Source organism: Nerophis ophidion, linkage group LG23, assembly GCF_033978795.1.
Source record: "Nerophis ophidion isolate RoL-2023_Sa linkage group LG23, RoL_Noph_v1.0, whole genome shotgun sequence".
Lineage (NCBI taxonomy): Eukaryota > Metazoa > Chordata > Actinopteri > Syngnathiformes > Syngnathidae > Nerophis > Nerophis ophidion.
Window position 1 is genome coordinate 615001 of NC_084633.1, and position 24006 is coordinate 639006.

At 40.4% G+C, this 24006-nt stretch overlaps 1 protein-coding gene across 1 annotated transcript in view; it reads right to left on the reverse strand.

Annotated features, from left to right (window-relative positions):
- Positions 1 to 24006, reverse strand: part of triobpb (TRIO and F-actin binding protein b) — a 61852-nt gene that overhangs the window by 10434 nt on the left and 27412 nt on the right. The window contains exons 6-11 of the mRNA XM_061885033.1: positions 20682 to 21099; positions 18111 to 18342; positions 11650 to 11755; positions 9002 to 9161; positions 6411 to 6509; positions 5513 to 5599 (exon numbers count right to left, since the gene is read on the reverse strand). Of these exons, the coding sequence (XP_061741017.1) occupies positions 5513 to 5599; positions 6411 to 6509; positions 9002 to 9161; positions 11650 to 11755; positions 18111 to 18342; positions 20682 to 21099 (1102 nt within the window). The remainder of the gene's footprint in view (positions 1 to 5512; positions 5600 to 6410; positions 6510 to 9001; positions 9162 to 11649; positions 11756 to 18110; positions 18343 to 20681; positions 21100 to 24006) is intronic.

Consider the following 24006-nt stretch of genomic DNA (forward strand, 5'->3'; position numbering starts at 1 on the left):
TTGACGAACGTGACCCAGACGTGTTTTTCTCACTGTTTGAACAGATGGCCTCTGACAAAAAGTGGAGTGAAGAGGATAGAACGGTGCTTTTGCAAACTGTACTAGTAGGACGCGCACGGGAGGCATACTTGGCATTAACACCTGTTGATAGGCACAAGTATGCTGAGGTGAAAAAAGCGGTCTTGAAATGTTATGAACTGAATCCAGAAGCTTACAGACAACGTTTCAGAAACTGGCGTAAACGTGATAATCAGACCCATGCTGAAGTGGCAAGAGAGTTGAGTACTTATTTTAACCGGTGGCTCACTTCAGAGTCTGTCTCAACTTACGAAAATTTGCGTGATTTGTTGATTTTGGAGCAGTTTAAGAACATTGTACCAGATCGAATTGCAACCTACATTAATGAGCAAAAGGCAAAGTCAGTGGAGGAGGCAGCCTCGCTTGCTGATACCTTTGTGTTGACTCATAAACGTAAGCCTTACAGCAGTCCTCCACGGTATAATAGCCACCAACGTTATGATCCTGCTCGTTCTCCTCCACAACGTTCTCCTCCTCGTTATGGTCGTAGTTCAAATCGATCCAATTATGGCAATTCCAGTAATGTTCCTAAATTTGATAATGGAAGTAGCAAATCTCGCCCAAGCCCGACGGATAAATGTCATTACTGTTTGCAGGAGGGACATTGGAAAAAGGACTGCCCGCTGTTGAAAGGCCGTAAATCTAATGCCAAGGTAGCTGGGTGTGTTTCTGTTGTGCATCCAGTTGATTTTGACGTCTCTGATCTAACACCGTTACCTCGTTTGGAAGTTCATTGTGAGCAAGTGATTGAAGATGGTGCATCTGTGTCAGACGAGCAGACGAAATCAGTAGAGTCAGCTGCGTCTGATTTCGCTCCATTCATTAGTGATGGCTGGGTGTCATTGGTTGGAGAGACACAAAAAGTTCCAGTTAAAATCTTAAGAGACACTGGGGCATCTGAGAGTTTCATTTCTGGAGCAGTTTTGCCATTTTCCACAGCATCTGACACTGGGAAATGTGTTTTGATTAGAGGAATAGGCATGCAGTCATTTTCTGTACCGTTGCACAAAATTCACTTGTGTTCAGGATTTGTGAATGGGGAGGTGACTATTGCTGTGAGACCGTCTCTGCCTATGCAGGATATCCATGTAATTCTGGGGAACAATTTGGGTGGGTGTTTAGTTTCTCCACCTCCAGTTGTTACACCTGTACCGCTATCTGTAGAGGAGCCAGACGCGTGTTGTCAAGAATTCCCAGAAGTGTTTACTGCTTGTGCTGTGACTAGGGCAATGTCTCGCATGCAGGCGCAATCGTCGGATGTGTCCAAATCTGTGCCTATTTTTGTTCCTGAGCTGCCCGAACCTCTGTCATGTCAAGATTTAATTGAGGCACAAAAGAATGATCAGAGCTTTGAGAAATATTTTGCCTTAGTTTCTACTGATCCAACGATGGGTTACTTCATTCAGAATGGCGTTTTGCTGCATACGTGGTTGCCAGGTGTTGATCCTGAAGTGGCAGGTCAGGTGATTCAAGTGATGGTACCTGACAAATACCGTGATTTGATTTTGAGAACAGCCCATGGAGCAGAGTCTGGGCATTTTGGAGTTAAGAAAACCTACCGACGTCTTTTGGAACATTTTTACTGGCCACGGATGAAACGCCATGTATCTAGATTTGTCAAAGCATGTCATGTTTGCCAGGCTGCGAAACGGAGTACTCCCATTAAACCTGCACCACTTCAACCTATTCCGTCTGTTGGCACACCATTTGAGCATCTCATTATTGATTGTGTAGGTCCACTACCCCCTTCAAAATCTGGTTGTGTGTACCTCTTTACCATCATGTGCCAGGCCAATCGGTATCCAGCAGCGTATGCCTTGAGAACAATTACCACAAGGTCAATATTGAAATGTTTGTCTAAATTCATTTCTGTCTTTGGCATTCCAAAGGTAATTCAGAGCGACAGAGGGTCTAACTTTACCTCCAGAACATTTGCTGCAGCGTTGAAGTCGATGCAGGTGAAGCACAATTTGAGCAGCGCGTATCACGCACAGAGTCAGGGGGCATTGGAGCGCTGGCATGCCACGTTGAAGTCTCTCTTGCGCGCTTACTGTGTTGAGATGCGGAGAGATTGGGAGGAGGCGTTGCCATGGCTCTTGTTGTCTGCGCGTGGTGTAGTTCAAGAAAGCACTGGTTTTAGTCCAAATGACCTAGTCTTTGGCCACAAAGTCCGGACCTCACTGTCTGTTTTAAATGCCAATCTGGATCTGCAGAACACTCCCGTCAGTTTCACTGAGTATGTAGATGGTTTTCGTCGTAGGCTGTTGCTTGCATGGAAAGAGGCAACCGAGCATTTGACTAAAGCTCAGGTGAAAATGAAGCTGCGTTATGACCGTAAAGCGAAGATCAGAGTTTTCAATCCAGGTGATCAAGTTTTAGCTTTGCTGCCCATTCCGGGGTCACCATTTACAGCAAAATACTCTGGTCCATTTACGGTTATGAGCCAAGTGTCAGATCTCAATTATTTACTGTCAACTCCTGATCGTAAACGATCACAGCAACTGTGTCATGTGAATTTACTCAAGCCTTACCACTCTGCAGGTTCCGACAAGGCGGGTGGGATTGCTGCGAGTCCAGTGGGTCTAGCCGTTGGGGTTGGGGAACCGCTCAACTGGCCGGAGGTGGCAGCTTGGGATGAAGTGCGCGCACCTGATGATTCAGTGTTACACGGGCGCTTAGATAATACTCAGCAGTTAAAGGAGCTAGATAGTCTCCTCGGTCATTTAAGTGAGGTACAGCGTAAACAGTTGTCGGATTTGATTTTTGAGTTTTTGCCTTTGTTTTCCGACACTCCAACCTGTACCACACTAATTGAACATGACATTGACTCTGGACCAGGAGGTCTAATCATCTCCACTCACTCCTAACCTGCGGTTTTTCTCTGTTTCCCTTAAAGGTCGCTGTCCGGGTACCAGGATTTGCTGGGTGCAGGGAAGGTCGGAGGGGAAGGAGGGTGTTTGGGATGGTTTGGGTTCTGGTTGGTCTGGGGTGGAGGGGAGGTGCGTCAGTGGGACTAGAATATAGCTACTGGGGCTACTGTAGGTTTTGGTTTTCTATTTTTTGATGGTGCTTCAGAGACCCAGTTAACACGGGTCTCTGTTTTTAAGGGGGGGGATGTCATGCCCGGCTCTGCCGGTTAGTGTTTGGGGCACTTTGGTCCTCCGACCCGCAGGTGGAGCTGTCATGACCGGCTCTGCCGGTTAGTGTTTGGGGCACTTTGGTCCTCCGACCCGCAGGTGGAGCTGGTCTGTGAAGACGTGCAACATCTCAGAGGGCTGCTGATTGGGCGGCCTATAAAAGGCCTCCCATCAGCATGCTCTCTCTCTCATGCTCTCTCTCTCTCTCTCTCTCGTCCCACAGGCACATCCGTTTGGTGACCGTATGGTCACGGCAACGACGGCCGGGATTAGCACCACACTTGCACCCTTTTGGACAACACTCATTTACTGATACATTCCTTGGTTAATTCACATTACTGATCACTGATACATGTTGTAAAATAAAAGATCTGTTGGCTAAAATGTACAAATCGGTGTGGTCTCCCTTAATGTTACAGCCACTAACGAGCCAGTGGTTGTGACAATATATATATACATACATATATATATACATACATATATATATATATATATACATATATATATATATATATATATACACATATACATATATATACATATATATATATACATATACATATATATATATATATATATACATATACATATATATATATATATATATACATATACATATATATATATATATATATACATATATACATATATATATATACATATACATATATACATATATATATATACACATATATATATATGTATATATATATATATATACATATATATATATATGTATACATATATATATATATATATATATACATATATATATATATATATATACATATATATATATATGTATACATATATATACATATATATATATATGTATACATATATATATATATATATATATACATATATATATATATATATATACATATATATATATATGTATACATATATATATATATATATATATATATATATATATATATATATATACATATACATATACATATATATATATATATATACATATATATATATATATATATATATATATATACATATACATATACATATATATATATATATATACATATACATATATATATATATATATATATACATATACATATACATATACATATATATATATATATATATATATACATATACATATACATATATATATATATACATATATATATACATATACATATACATATACATATACATATATATATATATATATATATATATATATATATACATATACATATATATATATATATACATATACATATACATATATATATATATATATATATATACATATACATATACATATATATATATATATATATATATGCTGCTGCTTGGCTGTTACATGCGCTCTGAATACACACAACGAATTGGCTGTTACCGCTCTGCGTGTAACCAATCAGATGGTTATGTGGGTGGGACAATGCTGGGAGGTGCAGAGACGTACTGACAGAGGCAGAGGTAGAACTAAGCGGAGCAGCTAGTTAAGACTGTAGTTTAGGCAGTGGCTCTTTGGTGTTAAGGCGGCCGCCTTAACAACAAAGCGCTGCGGGAAACCCAGAGATATATATATATATATATATATATATATATTATAAATATGATGGATACATAATTAATATAATGGTATATAATTAATATAACTGGATATTAAGAATATGTGAAAGTTTGACCCCTACTTTGTTCACTTCTATGTCAACCTTCTTAAAGCTTTGTAATCAATCAGAAATATCAAGCAGCTAAAATGCGCCAAATATGGATAAGTGTGGAGAGAGTGTTTTGCACTTTTTCCAACATGCATTGTAATGGATTTAAATGGGTGTTATTTTGAATTGTTTTATGGTGTTTGGATGTGTTTCATAATATTAACACAGTTAAGTGAGCAGGTTATGTAATGTGCGACCGTGTGTGTCTTTGTCAGGTTTTTTTTACCATGACTAGGGAGGGTTGTTTAGAATGTGTCATACAAGTAAATGCTGTGCTATTACTTCAAGGGTTATTGATCTGATTCACTCACATTATCCGCAAGATGGAAGCAAATATGTAGCATTCAGACACCACCTGGTATTTAAGACTAATTTGTAAGCACTCGGCAGTGCAATGCTTTGCTAAACTCATAACGTCTCTTTGGCCAAATTAAAGAGGCTAAAAAGGCTTGTGGGCCGTAGTTTGAACACCTCTGTCTTAGAATTTAGCTACAAACGTTAAATTTTTGCAGGCGTTAACATTCTCAACCAGAATCTGCTTCAAACAGAGGATAAACATTGCCTGAAATGTAGCGAACAGACATTTTTAACACCAAATACCGTGTTGAGGAACTCCAGTTCATTCCTTAGACAGCTGATCTCCTTATACAAGTACTCAATCTCGTTTTCTTTGACTCTGAGCAGGACCTGGAAGACAAGCAGCAGTGTGGTTTTCGTTTCCTGCCAGAAAGCCGTGACACAAACATTTGCAGAAGTAATGGTTAAAAGTCAGAGGGGTTATGAGGAGGGTTTTTTTCTTCCTAACACGCGCTCAAAGGCAGCCTTTTTGCAGTTCACGACAACTTTCTCACGAAAAGACCGTGGTAGTGTTGTCCCCAGCATACCAACTTATGTGCAAGTGTGCAAATGCAAACTTCTGACGATTTGGAGCTGCATATTTTTTTTCTGTGTCTTAAACAAACTGGCAAATTACGTTATTTCACAGAGGTCTGACATTGTTGTGATAATATTAATATTTGAGTAATCTCTTTATATTGTCTTTTGGGCAAATCTTCCTCCAAATGGGTGTCATTTGTGATTGATGCTGTATAATTGCCTATCCCTTGTCTGTTGCTTTCGTTTTTTTTTTAAACTCAACTTGTCTTTCAAATTTTCGCTTGTCTTCTTTGCCCCAACCCCTCCTCCTCCATCTTAACCTTCAAAGGCAGATCGAAGGCTCTAAAAGATTTCCTCGTCTTTCTCTTATTCTCTCTTCTTTCTTTCTGTCAGCAGCGAAGACTCACTTCTCTGCAAGCCAATGTTATTTGAGATCTCAAATAATAAATACCTAAAATACCTTAGCTTTCTCTGGACATTTCTTTATTGAATAGGCAAAATTCCCAAACAATATTTTCACATGGTCCCATTTATATTTTTACTTTAATACACTTTTTACTTCCTTTCAATACAGAATACATTTTTTCCCCTTTGGTATTGCGCATACAGAAGTGCTTCGTACCTCTAATTCACAGGATGTCCCATCTCGGTTGTCTTTTGAATCCAGATCTGTGTTGTATCGTATGCGGCAGATCTCCTCTGCCAAGCGCTCCTTTAAGTTCTGGATGGAAGAATATTTACATTACATTTACACAAGAATGACTCTTGCTAGCACAGCGTAAACGTGCTACTTACACACGTGGCGTTCCCCCTTAATAGAAGAATACGGAAAGGCCTCTACCCTCACTATTTTTACATGAGCTAAAATATTTTTGGCTTAATTGGTTAAAACTAGCTTAAAAAAAATAAAAAAAAACTGGGAAAAACTACAATTTATCCGTTTTCAATATAAAACCAACAATAACAGAAAAAAATAAATAACTTGTTTTTTTTTTCTATACTTCTTTCCAAACCCAGAATGAAAAAAACAGATACCGAATCATTTTTTTTTTCCTAATTCCCCATTTTGTGCGCAATTGGAAATCGGACAAAACGAATAACTGGCATTTGATACATTTTTTTGCGACTCCACTTGAGACGCCAAGTAGAAATCCGTGGGCTCGCATGTAAAAAACAAACAAACAAAAAAACGTACCGAACCGATGGAGTGTCAATCATGTCTATTTCACCGAGCCAAACATTGAAGATTTAGTCTAAAAACTAAAAGTTATATTAACTTGACTTGTAACGTATTCATAACTTTCAACAACCATTTTTTAAAATATTCCTACTCTATTTCTATTGATAATTTTGCGTGAATAATCTTTACTTTTTTCTTGTTCGTTATTATATTTGTATGTCTTCTAAATTGCTTTGTAACCATCCATCCATCCATTTTTCTACCGCTTGTCCCTTTTGGTGTCACGGGGGGTTGCTGGAGCCTATCTCAGCTGCATTCGGCCGGAAGGCGGGGTACGTTCTATCCTAAGTATTGTAAGACTGAGATTGGGTTGGATTTGGGATTGCTTTGTTTTCTTTTATTAAAATGATTTAACATTTTGTGATTTAAAAAAAACACATCTAAAAAAATAAATTTGTAAAAAGACGTTATTTTGGGCCAACAATAAGTTGTACGTGAGCTGCCAAGAGGAGCTTTTGTAACCTGACACCTATTTTGAAAAGGTTCTATTATATTTTATGTTTCAAATAACATTACAAGTATCGTGTTGAATCTAAAATCGATTCTGAATTGAATCGTGTGGTGCCCAAAAATTCCGACCTCTAATATTAACCAAGTTGTAGTGTCGTTGTTATTGTAAGAGCTAACGCCGAGAAACTACTTTTTTGGCGTAGTAACAAAGTACCTTGCTCAGAGAGACAGTCGCACTGCTCCAGTAATCACAACAACACCACAGCTCTTCTTACTTCGCACCATTGACGGTTATGGCGAGTTGGGTTGCATTCAGGAACACCCGGGATTTTGAGCATCATGAATGTAACAATGTCAGTCATAACTTGAGAGGTTCTCTCTCTCTCTTTTTTACAGCTTCATGTTCTTTCTTCACTCATCAGGCTGAGTAATGGATGTTGCGCTAAAAAAATAAAGTTTTCGAAAAAGGACCTAACACAAGCGTAATATGAAGTGAAGTGAATTATATTTATATAGCACTTTTTCTCTAGTGACTCAAAGGGCTTTACATAGTAAAACCCAATATCTGAGTCACATTTAAACCAGTATGGGTGGCACTGGGAGCAGGTGGGCAAAGTGTCTTGCCCATGGACACAACAGGAGTGACTAGGATGGTGGAAGCTGGGATCGAACCTGGAACCCTCAAGTTGCTGGCACGGCCGCTCTACCAACCGAGCTATACCGCCCTGTACTTAAAAATACTTACTGATACATTTACACAATTATTATGCTTTGATCTAAAATATTGGTCAAATTTTTCTAAAGATGTTTTTGCATATAATTAAACATTTGACATAAAGAGCATCGTATTATGGTAAACGGAAAAAAAAGAATCGTAATGTTTTTTTGTATAGCTATTTAAATGTGTTGTTTTTACTTTTATTATTTTACTTGTTGAGTTTTTTGTCACATATTCATTTTTTTAACCATATTTAAAGCTGACTTTTGGTAGTACAATAAATATTTGAAGATTAATGAATAATCATGTTATTAATCGTCATTAAAATATTGCGATTATTATTTTTGCCATAATCGTCCAGCCCTAATGAAAATATGTGTTGGCTTTTTGGGTTGGTTGGATTATTTTGCGCCATGACTAAGAAAGGTTGTTTGGATTGGGTCATAAAAATGAATGCTGTGCTGATTCAGTTTGTTTGATATTTAAAATTAATTTGATAACACCCCGATAGGCCAGATCCCTTAGTAGTTTCATGACGTCTCGCGGGCCAAACTGTAAAAGCACAGGCACAGGCCATAGATTGGACACCCCTGGCGGAGGCGGTCTAATTCCTTTCCTGATTTGATTGAAACAATCTTATAGGACTTTGACAGCAAAATGTATTTAATTTTTCATAACTGATAGGTTCAAATGAAAGAAAAACATCTTCAAATCTTTAGAAAAGCCCAGGCCACGATCTTGTGCCCCCTACTTGTTTGTTTAAGCCATGGGCTAACCCTGCTTGTGTTTTTGTAATACAACTCACTTGGTTCTCTTTCCTGAGCTGCTCCAGATTGCTCTCCTTTTGTCTGAGTTCCTGCTCTCTTTCAGCGTTGTTCTGTTCAGCCCGGTTTAGCTCCAGACACTTCTGAGAGTAGCGCTCTGATAGTCCGGCCAGCTCTCTCTGCAAGGCCTGACTCTCTACCCTGTAGTGACAAGGCACAGAAAACCCCACGCGTCATGTTTTTTTAGGAAAACTAAAGTTCGGAATGAGTAAGAGAGAACCGAGAAAGAGAGTGGACAAGGCGCACGTTAATATGAAGATTCCTGAAGCAACCACCGAGAAGCCCCAAACAGTAAACATTCTTTGTGGTAATTGTGGTGTTTTTTCTGCTTAACCAGGCACTCGGTACCTCTACATGCAGTGGGAAATAAGTGTGCACACTGAATACATTCACAAGCAAGTGGAGAATGTAAACATACCAATGTAAACATCCACGGACTGCATTTAAAAAAAATCAAAGTTCTACGCAGAGTTGAATGCTCCGGTTTAAAAAAGCATGTTAGTCTGCACACAACCGCACATTCCAGATCAATTGATCTATTTTGGAAACGTCCGAGCATTCACACATAGAAGATTCTACACCAAAAAAGTATCCGATATTATTTCGCCGCATTACTTTGGCTCCGCAGCCCACAGTTTTCATCCGATCAGAACCGTTCCAGTATCAAAACATTTGGCTTGACCGGGAATAGTGAACACCCCCAAAAATCATTTTTAAAAATATCCTAAATTACCCAGATTTCCGGGTATTTTTTTCCATTGAAAATGAATTGGCCATTTTTTTTACTTGCCCATTTCCCACATTTCTCAACCGATTCGAACCGTTCCAATATCCACATACTCATCTCACCTTGGAAAAACAAACTACCATTTCCCAAGTTAAAAAAATTCCAGGAATTTCCGTTTTCCAACATCCTATTTTCACCTCTTCCTGGAAAGTTTTCACAGTCCACATTTTTGTAAAGTTTTTGACCATTCCACTTTCAAAACATTCCTCTTAGTTGGGACAACAAAACTAACATTTATTTTTAGTACAAATTCCAAAATACCAATTTAAATTCAAACAGTCAATATTTTTCAATCGATTAAAAAAATTACAACACCAACCCATTCATATCTAGGACTAGTGTGCTAGAATCAACATTTTCAAAAATTCCCAGTTTTCTCAAATGTCCAGGGAATTCCTATTAGAAAGAATGGGAACATTTCTCTAAAATCGTTCTAATTTTTAAACCCGAATCTGACATTTCAACCATCCACCCACACAGCTCTTCCCGTGTACCAGGGGTCGGCAACCCGCGGCTCCGGAGCCGCATGCGGCTCTTTGGCCACTCTGATGTGGCTCAGCTGCACAATCGCCGACTCCCCCGATTGTTACGGGGGGATTCTTGTTCTCGGAGCCTCTTCCGGACATCACCCGGGGTCAACATTCTTCGATTTTCACTCGGACAACAATATTGAGGGCGTGCTGTGATGGCTTTACTTTTAGCGCCCTCTACATTTTGACGCGTTTCACAACATTAAGAAGACAATGGGAGCCGCAACCATTCTCGCGAATATCCACTGGTGGTCACCCATATAACAGTAATAAGGGCGTACCATGGAGCCATTGCCTTTAACGCCTTCTACAACATGTACGGACATCTTGCCAGTCCAGTAACATGTTGTATGTGGCTTCCGCAGATATTCGTACACGACTGCAAGGCATACTGGGTGACACAGAGTACACCGAAGGTTGTGATATAAATAACTTTAACACTCTTACTAATATGCACCACACTGTGAACCCACACCAAACAAGAATGACAAACACATTTCAGGAGAACATTCTCACAGTAACACAACATAAACGCAACACAACAAATACCCAGAATCATTTGCATCCATGACTCTTACTGACTATATTATACACCCCCACCCACCTCAACCGACGCGCGGGGGGGGGGTTTGGTGCTAGCGGGGTGTATAATGTAGCCTGAAAGAGTCATGGATGCCAAGCATTCTGGGTAATTGTTATGTTGCGTTTATAATGTGTTACAGTGCGGATGTTCTCCAGAAATGTGTTTGTCATTCTTGTTTGGTGTGGGTTCACAGTGTGGTGCATATTAGTAAGAGTGTTAAAATTGTTTATATCACAACCTTCAGTGTACTCTGTGTCACCCAGTATGCCTTGCAGTCGTGTACGTGTATCTGCGGAAGCCACATACAACATGTTGCTGTACTGGCAAGCTGTCTGTACATGTTGTAGAAGGCGTCAAAGGCGTCAAAGGCAATGGCTTCATGGCACGCCCGTATTACTGTTGTATGGGTGACCACCAGCAGATATTCGCGAGAATGATTGCGGCTCCCTTTGTCTTCTTTAATTTGTGAAACCGAAAATGGCTCTTTGAATGGTATATGTTGCCGACCCCTGCCGTATACCAAACGCAAAACAGGTTTTCCCTTTACCAAAATTCCCAGTTTCCCCAGAAATGTTGGTAATTTTTTCCCTATAGACAATAAATGGGAAATATACAATCTACTGCATATCGCACATTTCACATCTGATTTGAACCGTTCCAAAATCCACACACTCGCCTCAACCTGGACATTCAAGCCAGCCTTTTTCCCAGTTCTGAAAATTAACTTACTGTTGTTGGTCTCGTAAAGACTTTGGGTCCCCACTGCTTAGCCTCTTGACCTTTTCCACCTCGCTCTCCAGCTCTTCTTTGTGTTTCTTCCTCAGTGCCTCCATCACTAAAACAAGAATGGCCATATGACATTCTTGGAAGGAAGCGGCATTGATCGAGACCTTGTGACGGCATACAACAAATAGAAATGCATGTAATACAAATGCGAGCGAATCGAGTCTTTTAAGCTGCTGTTTTAAGTTAACGATGAGATCCGACTCCAAGTTGGACAAAGCAAATAATTATTCTTAACAAAACAGAAATATAACCTTAGAGAAAAATCTAGCTTAAAACATTCGTATGCACACACAACACTTAAAACCTCTAGCATATCCGTATGTGGAATTAAAATATGGAATGGATTAAAGGAAATCAAACAAACAACTAATATGATGCACTTTAAGAAACTATTCAAACTAGAAGTGTTCACAAAGTACAAAGATACGTATTATGATGAACATCTTGAATCTTTTACAAAAATTTTTTTTTTTTTTTTAAAAAGATGATCTCATTCATCTCCTCGGTGAACCATAAATTACTTAAATATTTATTTATTCACTGTTCTGTTACAGAGTACAACAAAATGGGAAAAAACTGCTTTGATACAAAAATGGATAGGATTAAATAAGCTCTGCTTCTCCTACTTCTTTTCGGACATGCTGTAATGAAACAACTCTATTTGTATTATATGCATGTTCGAAATGAACCAAAACTGTTTTCATGTAGAAATACATGTAAAACGTATTGTTGGGAGAAGGCCTAACACAAATGTTTAGCAAATATAACATTTTTAATTATTTAAATTATACTATATTTCAATGTACAGTCCAATTTAAGGAACAATAAGAAATGATATTGTTCCAGTGTTTAAGGTCGTTTAAATGTTTTTTTTTACCTCTGTCAGGAGGTTTCACAATTGTCAGTCAGTTAGTTGAAAACACAAATCAAAAAGTTACGCCTGGATTTTGTTGAAACTTTCTGGAATATGTTCAAAATAGTATAAGGAAAGAGTGATTCGATTTTAGGAGTGATCCGGATAATTTTAACTTTGTTATGTTTAAACGACAAGGCTGGACTTGTGTGTGTGTGTGTGTGATAGTGAAAAGAGAATATTTTCCCACCTTTGATCAAAATGGAACACGTTAAGATACTAGCGTTGGCCTTGGTTTTGCTCAAAGAGGACAAAAAAAAAGATCTCACCCAGTCTCTTGTCTATACACACATTATTCTCTCTAGTCTTAATCGTGTCAGGATGTGTCAGGTGCGAAGAGTGAGAGTGGACAAGAATGCGTGTGTGTTTGACGTTCGATTTCGATCTCCATCAAGGCAAGGCAGTAAAAACATATGGAGAGTGACCATTTTCAGAGAATGCTCGGGACTTTAGACGGCTCGATCCTCTCTTCAGCGCTATTATTGCGGTTGTTCGTACTTACTCCTTTGTATTGAATACATGTTTAATCTTCAAGTCTAGTCATCTTTCTCTATTCAGACGGACTGTACAGTAAAAAATCTGGAAGGACTCTTCCCTGTAAACAACAAACGAGACCAACGCAAAAAATGAACCCCCGTGCAGCGACAGAAACAAAAACACATAGACACATGTATCCTTTCATGAAGGACCTTCGCCAGGAAGTTATGTATTCGCTAAGGTTAAGTTAAGTTAAAGTACCAATAATTGTCACACACACACACACTAAGTGTGGTGAAATGTGTCCTCTGCATTCGACCCAACCCCTTGATCACCCCCTGGGAAGTGAGGGGAGCAGTGGGCAGCAGCGGTGCCGCGCCCGGAAATCATTTTTGATGATTTAACCCCCTATTCCAACCCTTGATGCTGAGTGCCAAGCAGGGAGGCAATGGGTCCCATTTTTATAGTCTTTGGTATGACTCAACCGGGGTTTGAACTCACAACCTACCAATCTCAGGGCGGACACTCTAACCACTAGGCCACTGAGTAGGTTATTCATCTGTCTGTTAGTTAGCAACATAGCTCAAAGGGTTATAGGCAGATTTTTAAATCAACTAATAAGGAAATGTCAGAAATGGAATAAAGAAGCGTCTTTTCGTGTCGTTCTCGCCATTTCCGGGTCATTAATGGCTGCCAGAGTGTACCAACTTTTTGGAGTACGTCCTCAGCTATCTACTTTTCAGGTGAGAGGAGGATATATGATCTACAAAAAACTTTCAGGGAGCAGGGAGGCAAGGAAACACCTCGCCAGTCGATCATGTCGAAATTGTACACAGGCTTGTGATCACAGCGCTGCTACACATTGTTTGTCTGGGTTAGCGCTTATTAAGTTTAAGTTAAGTTAAAGTACCAATAATTGTCACACACACACAAAAGGAGTGGCAAAATTATTCTCTGCATTTGACCCGTCACCCTTGATCACCCCCTGGGAGGTGAGGGGAGCGGTGAGCAGCAGCGATGGCCGCGCCCGGGAATCGCTTTTTGGTGATTTAACCCCCAATTCCAACCCTTGATGCTGAGTGCCAAGCAGGGAGGTAATGGGTCCCATTTTTATAGTCTTTGGTATGACTTTGCACTCACAACCTACCTATCAATTTGAAATTCCACCACGCCAAACCCACGCCTGAGCCTTGGTTGAATGATGTCACTTGTGCTGCCAGGTGCGAATGTAGGAGAGCAGAGAGAAAATGGGAAAAAAAAGACAGGCTGCATGTGTCTTTTGACATTTTTAAAGATAGCCTGTTGTCCTTTCAGACGACTGTAAAAACAGAGATGATTACATATCTATCAGAGACTATATCTTCTAACTGTAACAACCCCAGAGCTCTGTTCAAAACCATTAACACGGTCATTGATCCTCCCAAATCTGTTGGTTTTGAGGCTTTTTCTGAAATCTGTGAAAATTGTCTCCACTTTTTCATGGAAAAAATTGCGTCAACTGGAACCAGTTTATATCAGCTCTCCTATGACCCTTATATTCCTCTTCACTTCTCTTCTGTTTTCCATCAGTGTCCTTTTCCTTTCTAAAGAACAGAGTTAGTCATATGAAGCCCTCTGGTTCTCCTGCAGATGTGCTCCCACCTCACCTGTTTAAGGAGGTACTTGCTACAATTGGATCAAGTGTCCTTAACATTATCAATAGTAGCCTCTCTTCTCGAACAGTACCAGCGGAGTTTAAACATGCAGGTGTACGATCTTTACTTAAAAAAACAAGCCTGGACCCCCCTCTCTTCTCTAATTTCAGACCTATTTCTAATCATCCATACATCTCCAAAATATTAGAGAGGGTTCTCTACAGTCAGTTGTTCCCCTTTTTGGAAGATAATGGTATCACTGAGCTGTTCCAATCCGGTTTCAAAGCCCTCCACAGCACAGAGTCAGCGCTTCAAAAAGTATCTAACGATATCCTCCTGTCAACACCGTAATCACTCGTCTTGAGAACTCTGTGGGCATTAAGGGCGCCGCCCTCAACTGGTTCTGGTCGTACCTGACTGACAGGAGTTTTAGTGTAAAAACAGACAGCTTTATGTCTTCCACAGCTCCTCTTCCACATGGGGTCCCCCAGGGCTCAATCCCTGGCCCTCTTTTATTTGCGCTTTACCGTCTCCCCTTTGGTTCTGTTTTCAAGAAACACGGTATTGCATTTCATTTTTATGCCGATGACTGCCAGATATACTTTCCCATGGCACAAAACAACACGGACCAACGTCTCATTGAATGTCTGCACGACATCAAATTCTGGCTTTCAGTTAACTTCTTGAGCCTAAATGAAAACAATATAGAAGTTATGTTGTTCGGTCCAAGTCACTCTCCCTCCCCAAACGTTGACTTCGGCACTCTGTCCCCGTATCTCAGCGACTGTGTCACAAACCTGGGGGTAAATTTCGACTCAGATTTTAAGTTCGAAAAACAAATCAGCAGTGTCGTTCAAAAAAGCTTTTATCAACTACCCCGAAAGTGAAACAGTTTTTGTCAGGACCTGATCTTGAGAAATTAATCCACACCTTTACCTCGACTGGTCTTGACTACGGCAAGACCAGCTGATCCCTAAGATCAGCCGATCAGCTGCTGTTGACGGTCCCTGACACAAGGCTGAAGCTTAGAGGTGACAGAGCTTTCGCCGCTGCTGCTCCCAAGCTCTGGAACGACTTACCTTTGAGTGTTAGACAGGCCTCCTCTCTTCCTGTTTTTAAATCACTCTTAAAAAAACACTTTTATTCCATGGCCTTTAACACTCTGTGATCTCCATCCTGCTATGGCGTCCCATAATGCACCTGCTGTGAACCTGTTTCTATGGGTTTTTTTTTTGTTTTTTTATCGTGCTCTGTTTGTGTTGTGTTTGCTGGTTTCTTCTTGTGTTATCTTTTAACCTGCCTATTGTACAGCACTTTGGCTACCCCTGTGGTAAATTTTAAATGTGCTTTATAAATAAAGTTGATTTGATTTGATCTGATCTCAGGCCAGACACTCTAACCACTATGTACTGTGACAAATCTGACATGCTCATCATCGGCCCCAAATCCCTCACCAAAACTGCTCACAACTTCCACCTCTCCGTCGACAACTGCACTCTGTCCACATCCAATTACATCCGTAACCTCGGAGTCATTCTGGACAATAAACTCTCTTTTGATCAACATGTCAACTATATCACAAGAACTGCTTTCTTCCACCTTAAAAATATTGTCCGTCTCCGTCCATCCGTCTCTTCCTCTGCCGCTGAAACCCTTATCCATGCCTTCTTCACCTCCAGACTTGACTACTGTAACAGCATCCTCTACAGCTCATCTTGCAACATTCTCAAACTCCAATACATTCAAAGCTCTGCCGCCCGTCTGCTCACCCACACCCGCTCCCGTGAGCACATCACCCCAGTCCTTCAGAAACTCCACTGGCTACCCGTTCCTCACCGGATCCACTATAAAATCCTCCTCCCCACCTACAAAGCCCTCCACAACCAGGCCCCCTGCTACCTCACCAACCTGCTTCACTGCCATACCCTTTCACGCAGCCTCCGCTCCTCTGATGCCAACCTCCTCTTCCCACCACTCAGAACCAAGCTCCGGACCTGGGGTGAGAGAGCCTTCTCCATCGCTGCTCCCACCTTCTGGAACTCTCTTCCCAAATCCATCCGTGACTGCTCAGACCTTCCCACTTTCAAAAGCCTTCTCAAAACACACCTCTTCAGATCTGCTTTTAACCAGAATGTAATGTAATTGTAATTGTAATTGTTAAGTACATACTACAGGACAATGTACTTATTTTATATTTCCTGTATTTTATATTACTTCTGCGATGAGGTGCCGACTTGTCCAGGGTGTACCCCGCCTTCTGCCCGATTGTAGCTGAGATAGGCACCAGCGCCCCCCGTGACCCCAAAAGAGAATAAGCGGTAGAAAATGGATAGATATATTTCTTTAAACTGTTTTATATTTTAATTTTTTATCCTGTAAAGCGTCTTTGAGTATTCATAAAAGCGCTATAGCAAATAAAATGTATTTTTATTATTATTATGTATAATAACAATACCACTAATACTTGTTAATATTTATAATAACAATACCACTAATATTTGTTAATATTCAAGTCACCACATTTAAATGGAGTATTGTTGGCGCTTTTTGGATGTTTTTTTATTGGATTTTAACGGCAGAATAGAGGCCCTTCATTTGCTTTGCTGTAAGCAAAGTTTTATTTACGTTTAATTCCAATTAAATATGTAAAAAAAAACATTGTCGTGTCTTTCATAATGATTGTGAATGATAGGCTAAATTCCAAATAAACGTGCACTTCCCCTTTAAGTGATTGTTATGCATTTACACATTTTATTTCTGGGGGACAAAAATGGCAGCGATTCAGTGATATGGCCCAAGTTTTTTTCTACATTATAACACTTTTTGTGACTTTTTGTCAAATAATACTTTACAGACCATCTTCAAGCCGCTTTCTGAGGTGGGCGGTCTTATTTACGTACCTCCACTTGAACAGCATCTTCTGCCAGTCATCTTTGTGTAGTTTTTAGCGTTTTTATAGCGAGTCTACTAACAGATATAATTTAGAATTAATTATACGCTACTTTGTGGCAACAGCGGAGCATGCATGTCCCACAACAAGAGGATAGAGAAAAAGAAGGAACCGAAAAACAACTGAAAACAATGGCAGACTCGCGCAAAACTATGTGCAAAGCACTACCATATATGGAGCTATCCGCAGAGGTAACTCAGGCAAAATACGTCACTAAACAGCTTTTTTGAGGCAAGTTTAGAAGAAGCCTCTATTGATTTATAACATTTCCCCACTATGCCTCCATGGTTTGATTTCACATTTTCAGGACCCCTGGGGATCTTAAATACACAAAATCAGGTTGCATAATAGGGCTCCTCTAAACTGGTCCATTTCTGTTTCATTAAATAATACATTCAGATTCACGTTTCTACCGTTTGGTCAAACTTACCCCGTGCCGTGTCCTGAACCTCCTCCAGCAGCAGCATCTTCTTCTCCGTTTCTAACGCCGTCATCTGGCGCTCATGCTGCCTCTGCAGCTCCTGCATGGCTTGCCGATGAGCACGCTCCAGAGCGGCCAGGCTGCGGCTGCAGGGGGCGTCGGTGCCGCATGCGGCGCGCGCTCCCTTCCCCCCTCCCCCTCCCCGTTGTAGTTGCTCAAGCTGCTGCCTCAGTGACGCCACCTGAGGGGGACGAGAAAGCAAAGGTAAAGCCCACTGTAAGCCGAACTACTCAAAATCCAAACATGGCTGTGCCGTGTGTTAAATAAACTGTAAACATGATGGAGCAAATCCTTTGATAAATACTTACAACAAAATGTATTTGACTATGCTTAGGGCCTATGGATAAGCCAGAAACCACACGCTTTTTTATTTATTTAAATTTAAAATGTTTATGGCGGCACAGTCAGTTAATCACATGTACACAGTTCAGAGGGTTTCTGCAGGTATCAGCACATCTAATTTCATGCTTTTTTAAAGCAACTAAAACAGAATCAATGCCCATGTCCTATTGCAGATAGTTGTAGTCAAAAGTTTACAATTGTCTGTATGGACAATTGTAATCTTTTGAAAATGATCATTTAACATTGACTAGTACTCTCTTGTGCAGTGGAAACTCACTTAGATTAATCGCAATTCAGACATAGTCGCTTATAAAATCGACTAGTAAACGTTAATCGATAATCTATTTGTTTATTGTAAATAAAGTAATGAAGAGTGTTTCTAAAATTTGGTTCCTTACAGAGATCTGACCAGCTCCTTTACTTTAGGGCACTTATGTTCCAGTTTTACACACCTTTAGAATAACATCATAAATGTGATGAGAATTAATTCAACTGGTTGATATTATAAATGCACAGTTTTTAAAAGTTGCAGTTGATAAACGCTTATTTTGTGAAACAAAAATAAATGTGAAACTGCATCAATATACAAATTAAAGATGCCTCAAATATGGATTTTTAATCTAATCGTAAGGTGGCCAAAGAGAACCACCTCTAATGATGACCAAAATTAAATACAATAGCGTTATAGGCCTAAGTATTCATTAGAAACAAGGCCAAGGTTTTATTTAAACGGTCTGTTTGCAACATTTACACAGATGCCTATAGGGCTCCAACTAATGTATTTTACATGGCTTCTCGTACTTAATAACGTAGTTATGTAACACATGCACATGCAGTAGCTCTTGGTGTCGTATAATAGCGGTTTGGATAGCTAGCGTTAGCTGTCATTGAATGTTAGTTCAAAAACATAATTGCAAATTGTTCGTTATTTCTCTTGGACTGCTCCCTGCACGTAGGTGTTGAAGAATGACCGCTGTAAACACCAATAATTTCATTTGGGCCAGTGGAATTTTTTTTCATTACATAAGCTTTCTAATTTTGAAAAAATATAAGACAACTGTCCTACAGATGTGTTCTGTCAAACCACTAATGCAAAGATAAGCTAGCCGCTAGTGTTCTTGTTATAGTGTTTGCTTTGAAAAATGCACTTTTAACAAGTATATTTGATATTTTGGCCACACAGTTTAAACAGCAACACTGCTTGAATATAGGAAAATAAAACACTTCACTTTTATCAAGTGATTATTTGGCGTACCACTAGTGGCACACAGACCACAGTTGTGACTGCTGTTGTGAATTAGAATTGAGTCAAGACTGTTTAAGCCCATATTTTACTTTGTTGTAGTGGTAGCAGCAGCTGCCAGCTGTGATAAGAAAATACAACTCTGTACTTTAAGTGATTGTTAGGTGTACCACTAGTGGCACATAAACCAGTTTGAGAATGCCTGCTGTAGTGAATTAGAACTGTCTCACAAGACTGTTTAACCCCAGAATGTATTAGTATTTATTTTCCTGTAGTTGTAGCAGCAGCTTCCAGTTGTGATAGGAAAATAAAACACTGTACTTGAAGTGATTATTTGGCGTACCAATAGTGGCACACAGACTTGAGTTTGACAATTGCTGCATTAGTTAATTACAATTGTCTTACAAGACTGTTTTATACCAGAATGTATTTGTATTTATTTCGCTGTACTGGTAGCAGTAGCTGCCAGGTGTGGTGGTGGCGTCAGCAGAAGTTGCTTTGTTGGTCACGCCAAATATATTTTTGCATCGTTTAATTGCCGACTTGCGATTAGCTAATGGCATGTGAGATTTCCCTGCATTAAATGTTTTTAATGCCTCTGGACATCAAATGTAATGTCTTTTAATGCCATTTAAGGCCTTCATTTTGGCTAAATACAGTTAATGTTTTTTAATGACCCGCAGAAACTTTGCAAGAGAAGCAATCCAAAAGGGCACATCAGAGCACACAACAGGAGATGAAGCAGTATTCCCAAAGTCTGCTGGTTCTGGTTTCTCCTTGTCAGATCTTAAGGGAAGACCGCAAGAGCAAAAGTGTGTCTGAAGGACTATTTTAGTGTTAAAAAACAGAAAGAGGAAACTTCATCTGTAGGAGATGAAGGGTTAATTTGCATCTTTACTTTTCTGCAAATTAGAAGAATCAACTCCACGCACTACCTCCCTATGCAGCGCCTCATTGGCCAGCTGGCCGGAAGGCCGAGACCCCGCCGTCGGGTTCTCCTTCAAAGGCATTCGCTCAAACTCCGCCCACTTCTTCTCGATCTCGTCCTCCATGCGCAGTCGCGAGTTGACTCCTCTGCCGGTGCCCTTCCGAGACAGCACCGCCTCCCACTGGCTGCTGGTGGTGTCCCGGGCCTTCTCCTCCTGCCACTGGCCCTGCTCTCTCCGCGGGCACTCCCCCGTCTGTCTCTGATTGGCAGAAAGCAGGCTGGAGGAGGCGGGGACCAGGGACAGCTCCACGTAGTGGATAGGGGAAACTTCTGACGGGACATTGGCATGGTGCGATGGCGGTCGCCAGGGAGTTGGCTGGAAGCGCGTGTGGGAGTTTTCTTTGTCGCTGCCGCTATCAGGCAGCCTGAAGAGTTTAACAGAAGAGAAATGTATTAAATTCAATGTAACCATTCAGTAGTGGACAGCATGAATGAGAAACAGGTGATGAAAGTACATCAGTCCAAATTTTATTTTTTATTTTGTCTCACAAAAAGCAGAGATCAATCGTTACGGTTATTTCAGGGCTGATACCGATTTTTAGTAGTAAAGGGGGCCGATAGCTGATATTTGGAGACGATATTCATATGCAGTAAAGGTTATTTGAACGTGAATAGTATAAGTCGGTGAACAGACAGACAGGTCTTTATAAGTTTGTTTGTTTTTTCCTTTCGTTTTTTAAGTAAAGGTGGGACCAGTAGTGACATGTCGTGTTTAATTTAGCTGTAAAAAACATCAGGGGATTTCCCAAACACCTTCACGACGTGTGTCTAAGAGGAGCATCAACATTTGCAGTTTAAAATATAGAAGATCTTCAGCCCGTTCTGCTCTCCTAGTTGGACATGGTGAGAAATGACAAGCACCAGTAATACACTCAGATTTGTTTCATGGAATGTGAGGGGTGTGGGGAGCGCCACTAAAGTTGGGAGGGTCTTGACCCATTTGCAACACCTCAAAGGAGATATATTTTTCATTCAGGAGACCCACCTTCGCAACAGAGAGATTTCACGACTTAAAAGAGCCTGGATCAGCCATATTTTTCATTCAAAATTCAACGAAAGGGCCAGGGGCATAGCCATCCTAATTCGTAAAAATATTTCATTCGAACTTAACCAAACTGTAGCAGACCCTGCCGGCCATTATATCATTGTGTCTGGAAAACTGCAAGGCACCCCAGTCATACTCGCTAGCGTTTATGGACCTAACTGGGATGACAATTCTTATGTGACTAAATTGTTTACATCATTTCCAAACATTGGAAATCATTTGATTATCATGGGCGGGGACTTTAACCTGGTGCAGGATCCTGTACTGGACCGATCATCTAACAAACTGGCTCCCTTATCTAACTCAGCTAAAACATTGGATACTTTTGCTAAACAGTTAGGGTCTTACAGACCCGTGGAGACACGCCTCCCTTACAATTAAGCAATTCTCCTATTTCTCTCATGTACATCACACTTACACTCGGATAGACTTCTTTCTTCTCGACAATAGACTACTTTCCAAAATCAAAACATGTAATTACCATAGTATTGTAATCTCTGATCACGCTCCCACCTCAGTCGACATCAATATGGACACTCAACCTAGACCCCTTAAACAATGGCGATTCAACTCAGCCTCACTAGCAGAAGACAATTATAGGAATTTCCTCCACGACCAAATTGAGTGTTTTTTCGAACTGAACGATTCACCAGAAATTGGAAGAGGTATATTATGGGAGGCATCTAAAGCTTATATTAGAGGTCAACTTATATATTTTATTTCAAATTTAAATAAGACGGAAACCATTCAAATCAATGGGCTGCTCCGTAAGATTAAGGATCTTGACGATAAGTACGCTTTAAACCCGGACTCGACACTATATAAAGAACGCCTTCGCCTACAAACTGACTTTGACCTTATGTCTGTCAATAGAGCAAAATTACAACTACTCAAATCCAGACAACGATTTTTTGAATCTGGGGAAAAAGCTGGCAAGCTCTTAGCCCACCGGGTTAGGGAGGAAGCATCGTCGAGGCTAATCACATCTATTCGCTCTAACACAGGAGAACTACATACTGATCCAGCTAAGATAAATGAAACATTTGCCGCATTTTATACAACATTATATACGTCAGACTGGCCCCCTTCTTCACATGAACTATTTAATGATATAACATTCCCCCAGATCGAACATGGAGCTGTGAGGGGCTTGGGTCAGCCCATTAGTGTCATCGAGATCACAGAAGCCATCAAATCCTTACAAAGTAATAAATCGCCCGGTCCAGATGGTTTCAGTGCAGAATATTATAAAACTTTCTCCAGTGTTCTTGCTCCGGCTCTAAGAGACATGTATAATGAAGCATTCCTGAACCATCGCCTCCCAGAATCCTTATCGAGGGCCACCATTTCTCTCATACTAAAAAAAGAGAAAGACCCCCAGCTTTGCAGCAGCTATAGACCAATTTCGCTCTTAAATGTAGATTTAAAAATTCTGTCCAAGGTTCTTTCTCTCCGGCTCCAAAGGGTGATGCCTTCCATCATATCGTTGGATCAAACAGGTTTTATGTTAGGCCGGCAATCCTCACACAACACTCGGCGCCTCCTAAACATTATTCATTCGCAAAACCCCTCAACCCCGGAAGTGGTGGTGTCCCTCGACGCGGAGAAAGCCTTTGATAGGGTCGAATGGGAATATCTATTTGATGTTATGGGTCGGTTTGGTTTTAATGAAGATTTTATTCTTTGGGTTAAACTTTTATACTTGTCCCCTGTAGCTTCGGTACGCACAAATAATACACTGTCCTCCCCAGTTTTTCTTAAAAGAGGTACCAGACAAGGTTGCCCGCTGTCTCCATTACTGTTTGCTATTGCGATAGAACCCCTTGCACTTTGGCTGCGCGCGGAGAGGGGCTTTAAAGGTATCACCCGGTCGGTCACGCTGCACAAAGTGTCGCTTTATGCGGACGACTTGCTCCTATACATCTCAGATCCTGCTAGCTCACTCCCAGTAATCTTTAACATTTTGGAGCGGTTTGGCACACACTCTGGCTACAAACTTAATTACCAAAAAAGTGAACTATTTCCAATCAATTCCCTAGCTAAACAGTTACCGCGATCTTTAGCTGCATTCAAATGGGCACAGGACTGGATCCATTACTTGGGAATTGTTATTACTCCGGCTATGTCTGACATGCTCCGGGGAAATTTCCTACCCCTAGTTGAAAAAATGGAGAAGGACTTTGCCCGCTGGTCTATTTTACCATTATCTCTCGCTGGCCGGATCAAT